The 21,575-nt window shown below is 31.8% G+C and overlaps 1 protein-coding gene across 1 annotated transcript; it reads left to right on the top strand.

The window, feature by feature from the left end:
- Positions 1–14,823: 14,823 nt before the first annotated feature.
- LOC109004046 (F-box protein At2g32560-like) lies at positions 14,824–19,832 on the top strand. The gene is made up of 5 exons (XM_018982439.2): positions 14,824–16,464; positions 16,567–16,646; positions 16,848–17,026; positions 17,635–17,709; positions 19,216–19,832. Exons 1-5 carry the CDS (start codon positions 15,790–15,792, stop codon positions 19,401–19,403), a joined length of 1,197 nt encoding a protein of 398 aa, XP_018837984.1. The 5' UTR covers positions 14,824–15,789; the 3' UTR covers positions 19,404–19,832.
- The last annotated feature ends 1,743 nt before the right edge of the window (positions 19,833–21,575 follow it).

Below are 21,575 nucleotides of genomic sequence, written 5' to 3'. Positions count from 1 at the left end.
TAGCATTTTAGCATTCATTTTTCTGGTTTTAGATAAATTTTTACTTGGTATGAAACAAAAAAAATAATGTCAAATTGATGTGAACAATAGATGTTGTTAGCATTTTAACTGCTTTTGCTTGTTAGCATTTTAGCATTCATTTTTCTGGTTTTAGATAAATTTTTACTTGGTATGAAACAAAAAAAATAATGTCAAATTGATGTGAACAATAGATGCACCCAGATTTTATATGGCAGGTTTGATATTCTGCTCCTACTGTCTAATAATTCTGATAATGAAGCATGTGGGTAATAATTCAATGTTACACTTAAAGTATTTTATGTCAATCATCACGTAGATCAACTATGGCATCGATTCAATCATCATCATGTATACTTAATGATTTTGAAATGGAATTACTGAGTTGTTGGTGTGGTTTGAAAGCGCCATTAAGGATCTCCCACACCTCCAAAAATCCTGGAAGGAAATTTTATGCTTGTCCGAAATATGGAACGGTAAATAATTTGCCAAGTTTTGTATTGCTTTAACGCATGTACAAAATTATATATACATTCTAGATTGAAATCCTTGAATTCTATACAGGAAGAAACAAGATGTCAATTCTTCATTTGGGCAGATATACTTCAATTAGTAGTATCTGAGAAAAACCTGGTGAGAGAGAATGAAATTCGGAAGAGGGAGGATGCTTTATTGTTGCGTGAGTATGAAGCTCAAAAAGAAAAGGAGAAACTAATAGAGAGAGAGAAAATGCTGAAGAAGCAAGAGGACCTACTTCGAGGAAAGTTAGTAGAGAATAGGGTTGTACGTATATTGTTGTGTTTATATTGGATTGTATCTCTTGTAATAGTTTTTGGTTGGTTCTGAATGTAGATGTATCATGTTAGTTTGAAATATAAATAGAATGATTAGATCCTAACATGTATGATATGTTATCTATGTAGTCTAATTATGACAGCTTAGGCTGGTTGCACTGTTATATGATTGAAACTGGGTAATTATATTTATGGTTGTTATGTGATTGTGGATGGGTAATTGAATATCTGGTTGTGAATGGCCCACTACAAGTGTGAATTTGGAGGTGGCTTAAGTAAGAAAAAGGAAATCCAATCTAAGCATAGAGAAATCCATTTCCTCTGCTTATTGAGCGCTTAAAGAAGTCAAGGTATGGGTTCTTGAGGTTTAACATTGTCAAATACGCCAATGTTGCCTTTTTTTTGCTTTTCTTCTCTTCTTTACGTGCAGTACTTCATTGATATGGGTAGTGCATTGTGGTTGTTAACAGTAGTCTTGGTTCTGCTGTGTATTGTGTTTTGTTTGGTCTTGTTGGTGGGAGTTTTGGTCATAGATTCTATTCTCCTATTCTGTGCACAAGACTTTGACATACTTCAGAGTTTAACACGAATGGGTGAGGCTGTTGGTTTCTCCAATTCTTTGCTGTTGAAATGCCTGATATTTGCTGCTGAAATGTCTTATCTTTGTGGCTAGTGGTATTTATTTTTTCTCAATTATTTCTATCCTGCTGATGTTAGCTTAATAGGAGAGCTGAATATCCAAAACAGATTCGTGTATAGTTGAGTTTTGCCTAGATTCGCATGATTATTAATAATTACTTGTATAAAATAAGTAAATACGTTGACCTTGTTTTTCATTTGGAGCCTTCTACATTGTAGATTTCTTCTATGCTAATTAGTGATAGCATGTAATGTTTGTGAGTACACAATTCAGATAACTTATTTCGTTGATGGTGTCTTGAATATACACAATTTCTGAATGGGGAGTGTTAATTAGAATTACTAGTCATATTTTCACATATATTTTCAACGAATCAGAATATATAGCTCAATGTGTATATAAACCCATATTTTACTATGGTTGTCATTTGTCTTTACAGGTGCTTATTTATTACAACAAATTGAATCAGCATTTAAAAATGGGTTATGCTTAGGACTTGGCGCAGAGGCAGAGGCATCTGGTGTTTCAACTATTCTTCCGTTCTGGTTGTGAATGTGCTGGACTTTTCTTTTATTTTTCTTGTATTTACCATGTATGTATTTAGAAGGATATTGTGACTTTCAGTTGTGGTTGAAGGAAAGAGGCAAATTTGCTTCATGGCATACTACCATCTTTATTGACTACTACATTGCCACAGTTTTCCAATATGCAATGGACATGCAATGGACGTATCATATAAAATTTCCCAATATTATCATGCAACGAAACCATCTTTTTAGACCTGAGAAATGGAGCATCTGAAGGATGCTGCAAGAAATAAAAATATCCATCTAACATATTGGAATTATTCAGCCATTACCATTTTGACAATACTGAATGTGGAAATCAACCAACCCAAACAAATGCAACTTCTCAACCATGGAGAGTAAAATCAGTTGGCGCATATTGTTTCTCTAATTTTTTACGTAATCTGTCCTCATCTAAACAAGCTAAGCATACAAGGTACAAATTTAATAATCTTGTGGGGTCTACGCATACAAGCTACGGAGCCATATTGTTTCTCACTTTACAGGATTTTCACAGAATTCACTTCTCAATAAAGTCCTTGATGTTCTTTGGCCAGATAAGGTACTCTTATCTTTTCTTTGATTCAGCCATATACTCGTGCGTCCAATAAGTTGGTTGTGCTGGCTTTAATAATTTGTCGCCTGGAAAAGTTGCACATATGCCTTCTGCAACTTCTACTCCAGTTCACTCTATTAGCATCCTGAAGAATATAGAAGTAAAATCATTATGGAAAGCTCATAGGAGATAAAGAAATAAAAATATAAAATCATCGCTAGATAGAAGTTAATACCTTCCTTTAGATTGAAGTTCAAGGAGAAGTGCATTGATCCCACCATTAATAAGAAAATCTTCATGAACGCCCTAAGCTAGTAGTTTCCTGATAAATCCAATTATCAAATGACTGAGAGGCAAACACTGAGAGGCAAAAGGCTTGTCCTTGAAAATTTCTTACAGGTAATCTAAAGGTTTCATGCTCATTTCCCAGAATTTACAAGAGGATCCCTATATAAAGGTTAGTCAGCAAACCTTAACAATATAATGATTATCACCATTATTCCTTAGTCACATGAACAAAGAAAAAAAAAATACAGTCCAAAATATCCAATCAAGTCCTTCAATCAGTTTTTGTCGTTGGCCGTGGCTTTGATAAATTACTGTGGCTAGGATAATACTTCCCGCCACGTGCACAACCAATTGTCACATACTTCGCACTCCCATCCAGATCTCTCTTCGTTCTTCTTATGATAACACCAAAACCCTCTTGTTTGGCGTATCGTTTGTAATAGTCTAAAACCTCTTTATCAGTAGCAAAGTGCATACCAGCGTTTGGAGGCTCAACTCTATTATCATCATCTGAGACTTCATTCATCCCCTCCCCGTTTGGCTCTATATTTATGTCGGATGAAGTTCCTGACAAGAAAGATTGCATGGTTAGTAAAAATTCAAATGTTTACTATATTTAGTAGATGTTAACTGATATGCATGTAAAATTAGACCTTCTAAATTCTGATCAGCTACAGAATTGGATGGCATCGATGGCACACGCGGTGGCATCGTCGAGTGCTGCATATTTCGAGATGCACATTATTTAGTAAGGAAAATATGAAGGTACAAGAAACAAGCACAAAAATAAACTACAAATGAACTACCTGGGTTGTATCTTCACATCGTGTCAACTCCTCCGGAATACTAGGTTGAGGGGATGGCATGGTTGGTCCAAAGGGTGGCGGTGCGAGATGCTGCAAAAAATTTTTACTTAGTTACAATGACTCAAACCCACGCATTAAACAAAATCAATATCCATTCTACACTATACCTGGCTACCCCAAGCATATGGAAATGGATGTGGATATGTTCCTGAGAAGGAAGATATCCACATGGTTAGGAACAATATATGTATTTTTAATATATTTAGTGGATGTTAACTGATATGGTTAAAAGTGTACCTCCTAAATTCTTTTCAGCTACAGAATTGGATGGCATAGTTGATGACTCACTTGCGCAATGTGGGTAGGGCATAGTTGGCACACATAGTGGCATCGCCGACTGCATAATTTTTCATAATGCACGTTATAAGATAAGGAAAATACAAACGTACAAGAAACAATCATACTCAAATGAACTACCTGGGTTGTATCTTCACATCGTCTCAACTCCTCTGGATTACTTGACAGAGGGGATGGCATGGTTGTTCCTTGGGGTGGCTGTGGCAGATGCTACAAAAAATCTCTATTGTTAGCATGACTCAAACCCATGCAATAAAAAAAATCAATATACTAAAATAACTTTACCTGACTACCCCAAGCGTACGGCGTTGGATGTGGATATGGATATGGATATGGATATGGATTTGGAGGCATCATATATGGCACGTTATATGGATTTACATTTCCATAATATCCCTATAATATATAAATAATCAATGGATTAAGTAAATGCTAACAATATCCCAGGCTGCGATATTTTCAAATAACCAACTAAAGCATACCTGGTTTCCTGAAATCGATGTAGAAGGCCTGGGTGGCCTTCCATCTTCCTCTTCGCCCATCACACAATTTATTCAATATCTATTGATGAAACAATATTATATCAACATAAAAAATCCCACAACCTATTATTGAATGGGTATAGAAGCTAAGGGCTGGAAAAAAAACCTGCATACATCCATCGTTACTCTTTTAGAATTTAAATGAAACTTGTTTTTATAAATGTGCTTGTTATAAGAATATTGGAATTTTAAAAACATATCTTCCATTTAATATATGAAACCCCATTCAATATATGAATTGCTAGCGTATGTGACATGTTTGTCTTTGTTAGAGTTCCTATAATTCTTGGAAGCAACATTTGGAAGCAACATAATAGAGGACAGTGAAAAAATTAAAGACTTCAGACTCGCATTACCCAAATGCATCTAATAGTCTAAACTGTTTCTCTAGACTATCCCACATTTGTTTATAAACTAGTTTTCCATTTACTTGCACAAAGGCAACAAACAACCCCATCCAACTAAACATTAGTGGACCAATTTGTTTCACACAAACTATTGTGCAGAATATATAGCCTCATGAGTCATCTATAAGGATGGCTTAATGGGACCAAATTGTTTCAGAACATAAATTTTTTTTTCCTTATATGTAAAAAATCCCATAACTTCTAAAGATAGTTTATTTTTATTAGAGAAAATAAGGGCCAAATATTTAGCATTCACAACCAGTTGACCACTGCTTGCAATATCATTTACCTTTTCCAAATGTGTTGTTCATTAGATAATATTATTCAATCTCTAGTTCTCTTTTTATGTAAGTATCTTCTCCAAATAAAAATTTCAAAATGATATTTCAAACATCTTTATTGTTTGTTTGTTTTTTTCTTTGACTAGATATCCTTATCCTCTTATATCATTATCATCAAGTTCATGTCTTTTTAGGGTATTTATAAATCCATATAAAAAAAAAACAAAGACCTTTTCCAAATGTGTTGTTCATTAGATAATATTATTCAATCTCTAGTTCTCTTTTTATGTAAGTATCTTCTCCAAATAAAAATTTCAAAATGATATTTCAAACATCTTTATTGTTTGTTTGTTTTTTTCTTTGACTAGATATCCTTATCCTCTTATATCATTATCATCAAGTTCATGTCTTTTTAGGATATTTATAAATACATATAAAAAAAAAACCAAACAAACAATAAAGATGTTTGAAATATCATTTTGAAATTTTTATTTGGAGAAGTCACGCAACTGCTACTGATTGGGCATGTTGAAAAAACAAAATAAAATACAACAATATCAAAAATCAATTGGGCATTGCTTAATATAGTGGAGGTGCCGTTCAAATACCTCCTATCTATCTCCTTCTTGTTGGTGGGTGGCTTACGCAAACATGGGGCCAAAGTATCTGTACAAAATGTTGAAAACACAGATTAAAACAGGAATAAAAAGAGAAAAATAAAAACCCATTCTCTTTTATTTCTTACCCTTACAGTGGCTCTCGGCAGCAGCAACCCAGTGGAGGAGCCACGCACTCGGTGTTTACTGTGAGTCACTCGGTGCTATACGCCGTGATGGAGCCACCCACGCACTTCCGGAGTGATGGAGACGCACGGGGCTGGCAGAGGGTGAGGCCGGCAGCGAAAGGACACCAGCTGGGGGAGTGGAGGAGAGAACGCGGGGGAAGGAGACGACGCAGAACGCGGGGGAACGACGCAGGGAGACGAAGCAGAACGCGGGGGAAGGGAGACGAAGCAGAACTCGGGGGAAGGAGACGAAGCAGGGCGACGAAGCAGGTAGACGAAGCAGGCTGAGTAGAACGCGGGAGATGATGCAGACAGGGCGACGAAGCAGAACGCGGGCGATGCGGGCGACGCGGGCGACGCGGGAGACGAAGCAAGGAGACGAACGCGGGTCGGGGGGGGGAATTGAAATCAAACTAAAAAGGGAAACGCATGTTTGCATTAAAAAAAAATAAAATAATAAAATAAAATACACGTCGGATGGAGTGCGGTGGATGGGTGAACAGTAGGCACCTGTATAGTAGAACTCTTTATAAATCCCCCACCCAAAATCATTTCAACAATGTTCCTTTAGATCATCATAAAAAAAATATGCCAAAAATCATATCTTCCATGATTTTGTATTTGTAACCTCCATTCATTCGATCATTCCTTCCTTCCTTATTGTGCTGAAGTGTTAAGACATCCTTTGTTTTCGTAAATGAGATGAAATAAATTAAAGTTAAAAATTAAAAATTAAATAAAATATTATTAAAATATATTTTTTTAATATTATTTTTATTCTAAAATTTAAAAATATTGAATTGTTTAAAGCAGTAGCATGAGACCCATCCCGATAAGAATAAAAATATTTTTTTATTTATTTTTTATTTTTTCATTCATTTTTTTATATTCTTAAACATTTATTTTAAAAAAAAAATTACAATATCATTAAAAATTACTTCTTTAATCATTAAGTTAAAAAAAAATTATTAGGATCTAAATTATTTTTAAATTGTTTATTTTATTTTGTATAAAAATTTAAAAGAAAATTATAAAAATTAAATAAGTTAAAAAAAATTATATAAACAAACATGATTAGCCTATTATTCATAGGTAGGGGCAGGTTTTGTTCACATTGCTCTCCTTTAAAAGCCACAGTCCACTATAACTGACCAGTAGAAGGACACTTTTGGAGGTGCGAAGTTTGAGGGGCTCTTATCTATCACTTTTAAGAGTGGGGTTATTATGCCGTTTCAGTCTTATCGTTGGATGTATTATTTAGTATTTTTTTAATATATTTAAATATTTTTAAAAAAAATATTAATACACTTAAAATTACTTTCTTAATTATTAAATAAATAAAAAAATTTTGCCCAGTGATCAAATAGAGCAGTATAAATGGGAGGGCAAAATAGTATTTTCCAACTTTTAAACCAAAAAAATTGGTTGGAATATTTATAGATTGATGATTATATATTGGTGTAAGAAAATGTTGGAGTTTTTTGCAGAATGGTTTGATGTCAGCCATCCATATTTGCTGCAACAAAAGGCAGAAAAGCTGTATAGAAGTCAATGGATATTGTACCTAATTAAAGTAATTTGACACATACAAACTAATTTTGAAAAGAAGAGGTAAATAATAATAATAATAATAATAATAATAATTGTGATTTGAAGCAAAAAGGAATGGTACTGTGCTTTGCTTTTTTTTTGTTTAAATGATAGGGATATTATCCTCTTATTATCTATTTACTATTTATTTTATATTTGATTTTTTTTAATTTTTTTATTTTACTTAATGGTTAAGAAATTAACTATTAGTAACATTATATATTTTTTTAATTTTTTCTTAATGATTAAGGATGTTAAAAAAATACTTAAAAGAAAATGATAAAAAAAATAAATACATTGTAAATAGTAAATAGGTAGTAACCCTATCACTATTATTTTCCTTTTATTTTTATCTTATTTCTTCTTCATTTTCCATATTTAGCTTAAAAGAAAAAGACTTTTTTTGCATATAGTTTTAGAAGATACATGCTAAGAGACACACTATTGTATACATCATTCTACTTAAAAATGATAGGTTATTCAGATGAGAATTGCTATAAATATAAAAAGATTATATAAAAGTAAATCTATAAACTGACGTGACCTCAAAGAGTCTATTAGATCTATTTTATAATAAAAAATAATTTTATAATTTAATGTACTACATCTAGCCACGTCAGTTAATGAATTTACTTTTATATAATTCTTTTATAGCAAAATTATTTTCCTTTATTGACTTACTTGTATTGTTAAAAAGCAAAGAAAATTACTCCTGAACAGCTCTTGAAATGAAGTATAAAACGAATTGAACCAAATGTAAAATGGGATAAATTAAATAGAAACCTTTAAGTTTACATGATTTAATGAGCAACGACCTTACTTCAACATGAATTATTGAACATATGCTTGGGACTGAAAAAAAAAAAAAACACATTTATTAGAAAAATTTTCGAAATTCCTCTTATAAATGGTTAAGAGAGTAAGCTTATATCCTTTTCTCCAATTCTTTTTCTTTGAAGGAGAAAAGATGACTGGTCTATCAAGTCGGTACATAGAGTACACTTAGTAAAATGCCTACATGATATAATTTAATTTAGAAGATAAATTTTAAAAATAAAATTTTACTATTTAAATAGATAAATGATATTTACAATCATAAAATACGCGGTCCTTTTAAAAAAAGGAAAAGTCTTCTTGCAAGCGATTTTACACACCAAACCGCGCACTAATGTTAAATTTAAGGCATTCGTTTAATGAAACAATACAAATTAAAGATGAAAATGATTTCCGTGAGATAAATAATCTTATTATTCTCTCAAATTTTTTTTTTGTAATAAAAAAAGCTATGTGAGTAAACATGAGATATGTATGAAAAAATTAATTTTTTAATGATGAACTTTATTCTTGTTTAAAAAAAGTAAGTAATATTTACATAATTTATGACTATATTTAACATTACTCATTTAATTTTAAGATGAAATAGGTTAGGCTAAAAAGCACAGAAGAAAGAAAACTTAACATATATTATTTTCAAGTAGGAGTGTAAAAAAAAAATCGATGAAACGGTAAATCAGACCAGACCGGATCGTACTGGTAGGTTTGGTCTGGCACCGAGTTTGGTTTGGTCCAATACCGATTTTATTTTTCTTAAAACCGGTCAAAATCGGTCCGGTTCCAATTTTTCTTTTTCTAAAACCGGATCGGACCAAACTGGGCTGATTCATATATATATTATAATTTTTTATATTATATATAATTATATATAAAATAGTTTTATATTATATAATAAATTACTAATTAATATAATATTAAATTTTAAAATCTTATATCACTATAATCTATTATATTAATAGTTATACTAATACTATATTACTTATAATATATAATATAATATATTAAAATTAAAAAATCGAATCGAATCAGACACAAATTGATAAAATCAAAAATATCGATTTAAGAGAATAATGAATACAAGATCGATTCTTAAAAATATAAAACTAATATATTGATAAAATTTTATCTAAAATCAAATCAAACCGGATGGATTACATTCCTATTTTCAAGTCAACATCCTGAATAGAGGACAAGGCGACAATTATTTTGGGCGATGAAACGACAAGCGACAAAGAAGTAAAGTAAATGGAAAATAATAAAGAAGTGGAAGATAACAAGGAACCCACTGCCCACTGCCACTGCCACTGCCTCAAATGAAAGAGATTTGGGGAAAGTTTCGACAATTAAGCAACAATATGTTATTGTTATAGTAGTAGTAGTAGTAATCAATCCTTAATCCTCTCACTTCATTCTCTGCTGTATTGATGTTGAAATCGTGTGACACCCCCTTTCATTACATGTGTCTCAATAATTACAAGTGCTTCGAGAATTATTGGGCGGTTTTGGAGTTGGAAGATGTGATATTTTGTCTTATTATCCAATGTCGTGTTATTTAATGACATGGCATAATAATGTGAAAGGATGAAAATATCACCAATCTATATTTAAAAAATTATGTAATAATTAATATAAAAAAAATACTTTAATTATAAAAAGATTATATAAAAATAAATTTATAAATTGATATGATTTAATGTAATATGTTAGATTATAAATTTATTTTTATTATAAAGTAGATTTAAATAATTTCATAAAATTAGATTAGTTTATGAGTTTATTTTGTATAATCTCTTTATATATATATATAGCAATTCTCTTAATATAATGTGATAGGATGAAAATGAAAAATTCTTCTTCACACTCTACTGTGTGAAGAAGCCCCAGCACACCCAACGTGCTAGGGTGAAAAAAAAATAAAAAAATAAAAAATAAAAAAATTTTCCTTCACAGTGTGCTGCGGCTTCCGGCTGCTCCCCAACATATCTCGGATGAAAATACCACGAATCCATATTTAAAAAATGAGAAATGATATTTGTAGTCGTGAGTGTGCAAGCGCCATGCAGTCACTTTGAAAAAGTGAATAAATATGAGACCCATGTGAAAAGAAATTAATTTTATATGAGTGAACCCCACTCCTTTTCAAAATGACTGCATGACGTTTGCGCATTCCACGACTGTATGTAATATTACTCTTAAAAAATATGTAATAACTAACTCAAGTTTGTCTAAGAAATCTTAGGGCCGATTCTTTTATTTTTTCCTCCAAAAGGTATGGTAGTCTTGGCCCTTCAAGTTCCAATTCTCATTGTATTTAATCTAGAAAGAATAAAAATGACATTAGAGGAATTATTTTTATTATTTTATAATTTTTTATGTGATTTCAAATAATTTTAAAAAAATAATATATATTTTTTTATAAGAAACAAAAATTCATTCATATAAAATGAAACATGGATACATAATTCAGTTACATTGTTGCATCTAAGAGCATTCACATCCGATTCCCTAAATTTTTCTCTAAATTTTAGCTAAAAATGACACTCCTTATAATTTTATCCTAAATTTTACTCATTTTTAAAAAACCTTCTACATCCCATTCCCTATCCTTTCTCTATTCTATTAAAATAATATTCTTCTATTATTTTCAAACTTCACTACTTAATATTTTTTCTTATGTTTTGAACTATTATTATAGTGAATATTTTAAATAAAATTTTAAATTATTTTTTTAAGGGTTTAATAATATTTTTAAAATTATTATTTTTATATTTTAGTAATTATTTAAATTATTTTTAAAAATATTATTTAAAAGTATAATAAATATGAGTATAAGAGAAAATATAGTTGATTGAAAAAAGAATTTATTTTATTTATTTAAATAAAATATTAATAAAAAATGATTTAGGGGATGAACAGTGGTTCCCTATATTTAGGGAACCACTGTTCATTTCCTAAATCAAAATCCTAAAATAGGGAATGGGATGGGAGGGGGTTTTTGAGCTTTTCCCTATAATTTTTCCTATAATTTAGAAAAAACAGTGTTTTAGGCATCCGGATGGAGATGCTCTAATAAAACTCGAGATATAAGAAAATCAGGACATTGGCGCTACCATTGAATTGTACCTTCAACTAGCCTAGCCTGACGGGCCAGCAAGTGAGCAGCCTCATTACTTTGTTTTCCAACATGAAGTATCTCGTATGCTTGAAATCTTCGTAGTAAACGCTATATTTCCATAACCAAGGGATCCATAATAATGAGATTTTGTTCTCTAGAAATCACAGCTTCGATAATAGATAAAGAGTCACATTCTAGAATTAAACCGTATACCAAGATGAAGAACCATCTGTAACCCTCTAAGAGTATTGGTATTGGATTAACCAAATGTCTTTTCATCTTTATATTTGACTAATTTTAACAATAAATGGCCCACATTAAATTAGCCAAAGACTTTTCATCTCAACTATAAGTTACAGTAATTTCATTTTTCTTTCCAAAGATGAAAAGTCCTGTAGCAAGTCTAAACCCATTGTTTATTATATTTTGGCTCCTCTCTCCAGTGGCTCTTTTCCTTCTTCTTTCCCGGGACCCTTTTCCTGCAGTTGTGATGTATTGCCTCACATTATAATATGGTGGGATAAAAGTAACAAATATCATCTCATGTTCGTTGCTTTACCTTTCTCTTTATATGGTGGGATAAAAGCAACAAATATTGATATCGATTTTGTTTATTGGATTGTGAAAATGAAAATGAAAATGATTGTTAGAAATTATAGGTGATTATAGGAGGTTATGAGAATAAAATTAATTAAAAAATAAAAATTAATTATAAAAATATAAAAATATAAAATAATAATATTTTATTATTATAGAGAGTGTGATGATTAATCCAATGTAGACTTTAAGTTTTGAATGATTAGTTAAAAGTGAAAAAGTTATATATTAGTCAAAATTTGAAGAGTAAAATAGCCAATATAATGCCAATGCTCTAAGCGCAGCAAGAGCTTCAATCTCATCCACTTCAAACTGACCCACTTCTCACCTGCTCAATACCATCAATACTTCACCATTATCATCCTCTCAAATAATCCCGATTCCAATAGATGCAAAATGTTTAAATACAGCCCATCAAAATTCAATTTAACCTTATAATAAATAATTTTTTGATTGTAAAATATTGCATCATAATATAATAAAATATAGTAATTAAAAAAAATTCTAAAAGGAAAACGTGTAGCATGATTGTAACTTTTGTCGGCAACTTACACTTGAAAAAAAATCTTGAGATGAATGATGGCATTGACAGAGAGAGTTTGGTTTATGACATATTGTACCAAGAAAATAAAAATCTTCAATAATAATTCACTCTCTTTTTTTTTTCTTTATATTAATTTTCAAAGAGTAATCTCTCTCTCTGATCTCTATCCCTCTTTCTTGTCACTTATCACATGTTCTTGTTGCTTTCATGGTAAGTTGGCACTTGATAGGAGCTGCCAAAGTCCTATCCTTTTCAGCATAAAAGCTAAGCATGTTGCCTTTGGTGTCAAGAGACTGTCAATTCAATATTAAAATTTCGTTTGTTTTCACAATTTATTTAATTTAATTTTATCTAATTATAACAACCTTTTTAAATTCTCATATAAAATAAAATAAATAATTCAACTTTTCTAAATTTTAAAATAAAAATAATTTTAAAAAATAATAATATTTTATTTAACTTTCATTTAATCTCATCTTATTTGTAAAAATAAATGATGCTTAATCTTTTCGCCTAATGGTATCTCCCCCTCTTAATGTATGATAAAAATGATAGAGCTTCTATTGTAACCCAACTTTAAAACAATTGGGGTTCCATAATTATTATTTTTTTCATTTAAATTCAAAATGAAAGATCAAGAGTTCGACCAGGACTGATGCAAAAAATAATAAAATAATGTGACGTGTAGGACATTTTTGTTTTAGTTGTGAAGTAGTAGTATCTGTATCAATAGTTGATATTGATAATTATATTTATCGATTTTAATAATGAAGGACCATTTCTTCTAGGGTTGACATATAAATTAGATGAGTAATTCTATATATAATTAAAATTCAACCCTTTAATAATTGCTTGACCAAAGCATCAATATATTTTATTTTAGCCTAATTAGTTGTATGGTTTTATACATATAAATGTTTTATGGTTGTCTAGAAATTAAGAAAACCACAAAGCTTCTAACTAATTATTGCATGGCAATTTAAATCATGAAGAGAGGTCCCCTTTTTAATTTTTTATGCATTCATGTATAGACTAATATTTTATGAGATTGAGAATTAGAGATATAGACATTTAAAATCAAAATATAACATGGCTTGTTCGAAAATAGATCCCATCCTAAAATTCTTATCTCATCTCCTTCCTAAATATAATTAAAATATAAATATTTTAAAACTAATCATTACAACTTTATCAAAATCTTAAAAAAAAAAAAAATCAACCTTTTCAAAATTCTAAGACAAAAATAATATTATAAAACTATATTCTAACAATATTTTAATTTTAAAATATTTTTTATTCAATTGTTTTTCTCTAATCATTTTCTAAAATCTAAAAAATATTCAACTCAAATTATCTCATTACTATTCACAAAATATTTTATTATTATTTATAAAATTCTCATCTCATTTTATTATCCAAAGTCCAAACGAGCTTGACACTAATGCTCTAAAGAAAATTGAATAAAAATTCTTTAAGTGAGAGATATAGATACATATAATGGACTTCATAGTATTAATTAATCATTTAATACGACTGAAAAAATGTCTTCGGACTATCACAAATATTATAAGATCTATTTTATATATCTATCTCTCTTTATAATTTATGAACTCTAAAATTTGTTAGAAAATCCAAATCCTAGAAAACTTGCACAGAAAGTAATAATGCAGTAGAGGTAATTTATTTATTTATTTATTTTGTTATCTTTTAAGGATGTAAATACTATCTCATTTGTTCTGGAGAACCCTCAATTTTTTATTTTAATTTTTTAATTTTTCGGTGTTGCTTATGGCCCTATGGGTGGTCACAGCCTTTGGATATCTCTCGGAAACAGTAAACACCAATAATTTCTCTCTCCCCCCCTTGTTTTTTTCCTGAGCCAATAAGATCTCTTGTTCCTTTTATTGTACATTGAATTAACGGCTACTTTGTCTGGTTAAACGTTATTTTCTCCAAATTGTAAGATTTGCTATGGATTTTTCTGTGGGAATTAGAACAATAGTTTTTGCGTCCACACAAATGAACCCTCGAAAATTATGTTCAACCAGAACCGCGCATTTCAGTGGTACAAATGAACAGTTTTGTTTTCCCTCCCTATATTTATTCATGACCTGTTTGATATTCTGCCTTGCTCAAGAGAGAGAGAGAGATTGAAAGGTCTGTGCTGGTGGAGGAGGATTTGGTGAGTTGTGATGAAGAATCTGTTGGACTGAAGTGAGAGGGACCCCACACTTCATGTCCATCATCGTCTTCATCAACCTCTTATCTTCTCTTCCTTCTTACCACCACCATCAACACCACCAACCCCCCCACAAGATCCTATTATCTTTGCTTCTGGTGTCTTTTCCATTAGTTTATACAGATTTTGAGGGTGCACCTAATTGTGCTTCAAATCCCAATTTATTCCCAGATCTTTTTTCCACCTTATTATTCTCAAAAAAGATTTATCAGTAGACTTAAAAGATTTTGGGGATATGGGTCTTTGTATGTAGACTCATCTTTATCATTTATCTTGGGGTTCAAAGTTTTCCTGGTGTCAGGAAAAATCTATATCAGATCTGAGTGCCCCCACCTTCGTTAGCTTCCTGAATTCATCCAATACTGTCCCCCCTCCCAATTTACTCTTTGTATGACACCTGCTGAGCTTGTCTGTACGGTCGGCTTCCTTACTTGGAGGGCCATTTTTTTAAGCGGAAAGAGGGAGAAGAAGCTAAGAGCTTCTTCGGCTTTTTAGATTGGATTGGCTAAGCTGACTTTTCACCAAAGTTATTTCCTTTGAGGTGTCTCTTTAGTTGCCCATCTTCTGTTCTGATTAAACTTTGACAGGGAGGCCCACCGTTGGGTTTGGTGGGCTTTCTTTCAGCCACTAAAAACCCATATGTGCTGAAAGTGATAGGGAGATCCTTCTTTGCTTGTTTATGTTAAGGTGGTTGAGGAAGAACTGAAACAAAAATTCAATTTCCTCATTATTGTACCATTGCTTTAAAAGTCGATTGGTTCTTCCTTTGGTATTGCCATATTCATTGATGAGCAACCCGTTTTTGACCCTAAATAGTTGTACCCTTTTCTAATGCTACTTTACTTATTGATCACTTGCTTCCCCTTCATCCTCTTTATAAAGTCCCTCCCTCTCAAACCGCTCCCACCACCAGGGGCTAATGATATGAAATTGTCGTTCCTCTGGTTTTGGAAAATCTTATCATTGTTTCACATATCTGAATCGATAAAGTATACGCTGTCAAGTTGCTATCTTTCTCTAGTTCCCTACAATATGTCTCTAATGAAGAAGAATCCAAGTTCTAAAGTACAGAATGTTGAGGAGACCGGAGAGATGTCGGTGTTGGACTTGCCAGAATTGGCCTTGGAATGCATTCTTGAGAGGCTACCTCCTGCTGCACTTTGTAGCACGGCTGCTGTTTGTAGCTCGTTGAGGGAGAGATGTATGAGTGACCACCTTTGGGAGAAGCACATGAGACAGAAGTGGGATAGAATTATCGGTCCAGCTGCATACAGGGAGTGGCAATGGTATATTGCTTTGAACATGGATTCTAACAGTCTAAAGCAAGGCAAGCAAAGGGGCCTCATGTGGTTTCTATCTCTTAGTTGGCCTTTTTCATGGTTTAGATGGAGTGTTGACAATGGTAGCAAGCAAAGAAGTTCTTTGCCGGTTGATAAAATCATGGGTTGGTATCTTGCCCTTGAGACTGGCAGGTTCTGGTTTCCTGCTCAGGTCTATAACCGCGAGGTAGTGACTGTACTTATGTGAATTTTTCTACAGATAAGCTTTTTTTAGCTTCAATTTTATATTTGCTTATTAGTTTTATTAACCAATTAAGCTGTTTTGTAGAATGGCCATGTTGGGTTCATGTTGTCATGCTATGATGCTGAGGTTAGCTATGATTGCCGCACTGACACCTTCCAAGCCAGGTAATTGGACAGATGGCCTTCTTAGAACATAACTTTGAATGAGTTTAGTTTTTATTTTTTTAGTTTTTATTTCTTCATATCTTACTCTGGATATTTTAATTAGTAGCTTTTGTTTGAAAAAAAGTTAGGCTTTTTTAATCAAGAATTGGGAGATGGATGATGTATGGTTATTTGATTTGGATGATTATCTTTCCATTGCAGGTATCCACCTCATGGAAGAAGAGCTGTTCCTATTGAGATCGGTGTGCCATGGGAAAGGCTAAGAGCACCACCTATTGACACTGCTCCACACGACCTCCATATCTCTGACTGTTTAAATGAGTTACGCCCTGGAAATCATATTGAGATTCAGTGGAGAAGAAATAAAGAGTTCCCTTATGGTTCGTTCCTTGCAGAGATTTCTTGCAATGAATGTCGATTTCAGTTTTATCTAAATCAAAATTGGGTCTCTGCTCGTTTTGATTTTCTAGATTCTCTTTCTTTGTTTTATTTGTTCTTTTATTACATGATTTGGGTTGCTAGGAGATGGATAAAAGGAAGTCATTTGAAGAAACTTCAAGAAAGAATGAATACTTTTTTTGCTAGATAAGAATTAATACAATGATGGGAAAGACAAACTGACATGTCTGTTACTGGTTTTTGAAAGAGAGGGAGGGAGGGAGGGAGAAGTAAAACCTTATTCCTCAGAAAACATAAAATTTGTTCAAGCTTGATCGCATTTTTTTTTTTATATTTGTCATGTTGCCACAAAATATAAGCTTGATCACCTTATTCATCCCCAAAACCGGTCACATGATTCACACCTACTACTTGCACTGTCAATCTAAATCATTTTGGAAAGTTTCATTGTAGGAAATAAACTTTTTATCAATAAGAGCCTGAACGTAGCTAAAGTTTTATTTAAATTATTTATCCTTTAAATTCATCTACCATGTCTAAAGTCTATTATACGATCTTTTGTTAATGATAATCACACCATCATTTGCAGGTTGGTGGTATGGTGTAGTAGGTCACTTGGAATCATGTGATAGAAATGAGAATCACTGCCGTTGTCATAGTAGTGGTATGTTGATCTCATCTTTTTTCCTTGCATCTAGAACTTTACACTTTATAATACTGATTTGGACATAAATGAAAAAGGAGGTGGGGAGGGATTGGACTGGAGCTGATTCCAAGTTTTTCTGTGTTTCTGTATGATAGTTGGGCAGAGTTCAATTTGATCTCCTTCAAGTTTACTTATCAAAAGATAAAAAAAAGTTGGACAGTGGGTATTTTAGCATACCAAGTTTCCCATCTTATCCTTAACTGTCTTGAGAAGAGAAAATACGTATTGTATAAGGAGAAAAAGATGGGGGGTTAAAAATGCGTAAATATTTAGAATAGATCTTTAATAATTATCTTGCAAGAGGCCAATAGCATCTCTAAAAATGTGGATGGCATGAATGTGAAGTTTACTTTCACAGAACACGCCAGTTTTAGCAAAGTCCCTTTCTTGAAATCCCATTTTTCAATTGTGGACCGCCATTTATGATATTTGTTGGTCCCCAAGACATATCTTTGTCAGCATGTCATAGTTTCCACCAACATGGTGATAACTTCTGTCTCAGTGGAATATTTATGGCCAACCACATTGACAGAAACACAATGTTTCTACTAGTACGCTGTCTTTTCCCTAGTAGTTGTTTTTTTTTTTTGTTATGAGGGCTATTATGGTGGAAATTAGAAGAGGTTTCGATAGTGAGTCGAGATGAGATGAGATAAAAGTTAAAAGTTGAATAAAATATTATTATAAATTTATTTTTTAATATTATTTTTTGTTTTGAGATTTGAAAAAGTTGAATCGTTTATTGTAATTTGTTTGGGAGTTTAGAAAAATTGTAATGATTAGATGAGATGAGATGAGTTGAGTTAAGAGGTTTATTGTACCCAAACAGCCTTGCTTCCAAATTTTCTTTGATTGTTTTGTCTTGTTGACAATCAAAAGCTGCAATTTGGCAAAGTTGCACCTCGGAGTGACATGCATCTACCATTCCTTTTACGAGAAATTTCTGTCCTTTCCCTGGTCACAACAATTAAATAAATAATAATGATGAAGAAAATAAAAGCATGATAACAAAATAGTTTCTTCTTGTTACTTGTTACTTGCCCCTAGACACAGTTCGGTAGTCTTTTGTGTTAAAACAAATAAGTTTACTTTAAGCAGGTAAAATTTTTTTGGCATGTGAGCAAGTGAAATCATTTTGTACCTGACTTCTGACACAAGCTGAACTTTATATATAATTGATATCAATTTTTAATTCTTTTAACCCCAGAAACTTTTGCCTAAGGATGATTTAGTTCCATGCTTTGGCATGTCAAACCTTTTCTTAAAGCCAAGTGAATAGCCTGGTGCTTCTATTTTTTTTATCAGTTAACCTTTACTAATGTATATCCATAATATGGATACATCAAATAAATAGTATACAGCACAAACCAGAAAGAAAATGGCAAAAAAAAAAAGGATATTGGTAGCAGCAAGTCCTGTAGGGTAATCTGGATGCTAATTTTAAGCCTTCAATTTCTGCCACAGACACTGTAGTGCTGGAGTTCAATCAGTACACCACTGATTCGCGATGGAGATGCACAACCATCAACAGGAAAGACCACAGGGAAGAGGGAAATGAGGCAGATGGATTTTATGGAGGAATCAGAAAGCTTAAGAACAAGGAGGAGATTTCCACATGGAAGCAGCTTTGGCCAACTGAAGTCTTGGAGTAGCATACATTATATCAAAAGGGGCTAGTAAACATCACCACCTGCAAACATAGGCGAATATTCTTCTGTATCAAGCAAATTCCTGAATTTTCACTTTGCAAAAGTGGATTTCAGAAGTTGGAAAATCTGCTACTTATTCAGTCGCATTGATGTGGAGGCATGCTCCCTTTCTTCCCCCTTTTGCTATTACATTTTTTTTCATGATAGATTTCAGGATGTTCTTGAAATGCCAATCATGAAAATTTCCTCCCATTTAGGCCAAATTGATGTACAAAAGTACCCCAACAATATGCTGTAATCAGTAGTTAATCTCACCTTGTTTTGGTTGAGATAGCAATAGAAGAATGATAGCTTTGAGATCATACATCATTCATTTCTCTGGATTTCAGGTTATCTATTGTTTACTGTCAATCAAATGGAGGATTGTTAGCATCTTTTTTTAACATCAAAGGATGACTAACTTCTATCTAGGTATCAATAGTTTTTTGTCCCAGATTTTATCACAACCTCCATAACTTAGAGTGCTATTTTTTGGGTTTCAAAGTCACAGATGTTAAAACTTATTGCTGAGTCTCACATTGCTTAAGAATTACTATTGTATTGTCTTAACCGGTTTCTATCTCACCCCCCGTACCAGGGCTGGAGGCCCTGCTCCGCACCATGCGGATAGCACCTCTAACTCAAACCAACACTTAAACCAACCTTAATTACTGCTACACCCAAACCTTTCATGGCAGCCCATTGCTCAATTCTACTTCGTGCTTCTCCTCTTAAAGGGCTCAAAGATTGGCAATATTCCGAGAGAGATGCCAAGCTAATACTGTTCATCTAGTCCGGATAAAATTCCGGTCCGATCTAGAATCTTCATGTCCAGATGCATGCGAGCTGATATCCAGTCTGAATTAATAAATATGGAAAAAAAAGAAAAAAAAAATGATGGGCAAGTTGCTGTCTGGTTTTTTGATGGGCATGCAATCTGCAAACATTTTAATTCTTCTTAATTTGCTCCTCTAATTCTAGTGCTATAACTGTTTCTTAAAATAGTATCCATTCCTAATCAATATATTTGTGTGTGTATTTATATATATATATATATATATATATATATATATATTTGATGCCCACTGAATTCTCATGACTGAAGTGTTGTACAATTAGAAAAAACAAATTAATTAAAAGGTGAATGGTTCATTTAAAAAAAAAAATTTACAAAATCTAGGAATGTATAATAGCTTAGTCTAATTATTAATACAAAGATACACTATAGCATAGATACTGATTAACATATATTCTCTCTAAAGTTTGAAAACAAAATACAAGCCGAATACGTTTGTAAGCAATATTGTTCTAGAGGAGACAACAAAGCGAGCGCGCAATATGTTTTCTTGAAGATGGTCAATGATAAAATGATAATAATGTTGCGTATAGTCGGAAAATGCGTAAGTATTGTGCAATCGTTTTTAAAAAAAGTAAGATCTATTATTATTATTATTTTTTATGTGAATCCTGAATTTATTCATTTTTTTAAAAATAATTATACGACTCTTATACACTCATAACTGTAACTATCATTTTTCATCTCTTTATATTTAGTGTCATCGTGGCAGATGCTGCGGACAATCTGCATAGCACCATGATTATCACAATGAATAAGAAAACTATTTATATATATATATATATATATATACTAGTGGTGATAAACGTGCAAAGCACGTTTGCCACATCTATCAAATTAAAAAAAAAAATAAAATATAACTTTGAATATTAAAATATTTTAATGTATAAAAATAAAATTATTATTTATTTATGTTCATCATTTATTATGAAATTTAAATTATATTAAAAATTCAAATTAATTAGATAATTTTTTTTCTTAAAAATGTACAGTAAAATTTTATTATTTATTTAATGATAAAAAATTAGTATTTTAATTATCTATTTTATGTTAGTTTAAATCAATATTTAAACTTCTATCGTTAGATTAAATCTGAAAATTAAAGATGAAGAGTTGTAATTTAAAACCTATAAATCAATATTTTTCCCCACCTTTCATTTCTCTCTCTCTTTCATTCCCCACGCACAATTGTGGTATTACGTCGCACATTGACATTCACACAGACGAACCTAAAAAGAAACAAAAAAACAAAACAAACATGAAAAAAAAAAAAAAAAACC

Source organism: Juglans regia, chromosome 5 (assembly GCF_001411555.2).
Source record: "Juglans regia cultivar Chandler chromosome 5, Walnut 2.0, whole genome shotgun sequence".
Lineage (NCBI taxonomy): Eukaryota > Viridiplantae > Streptophyta > Magnoliopsida > Fagales > Juglandaceae > Juglans > Juglans regia.
The sequence above is the reverse complement of the archived record's forward strand: the minus strand, read 5'-3'. Positions and strand labels throughout refer to the sequence as shown.

Bases quoted from the DNA above. Each gene is read 5' to 3' on its own strand.
- LOC109004046 (XM_018982439.2), top strand. From the start codon at position 15,790: ATGCTACTTTACTTATTGATCACTTGCTTCCCCTTCATCCTCTTTATA. The intron at 16,647-16,847 runs GTAATTGGACAG...TTTCCATTGCAG, and splicing joins ACTGACACCTTCCAAGCCAG to GTATCCACCTCATGGAAGAA. The intron at 17,710-19,215 runs GTATGTTGATCT...TTTCTGCCACAG, and splicing joins CTGCCGTTGTCATAGTAGTG to ACACTGTAGTGCTGGAGTTC.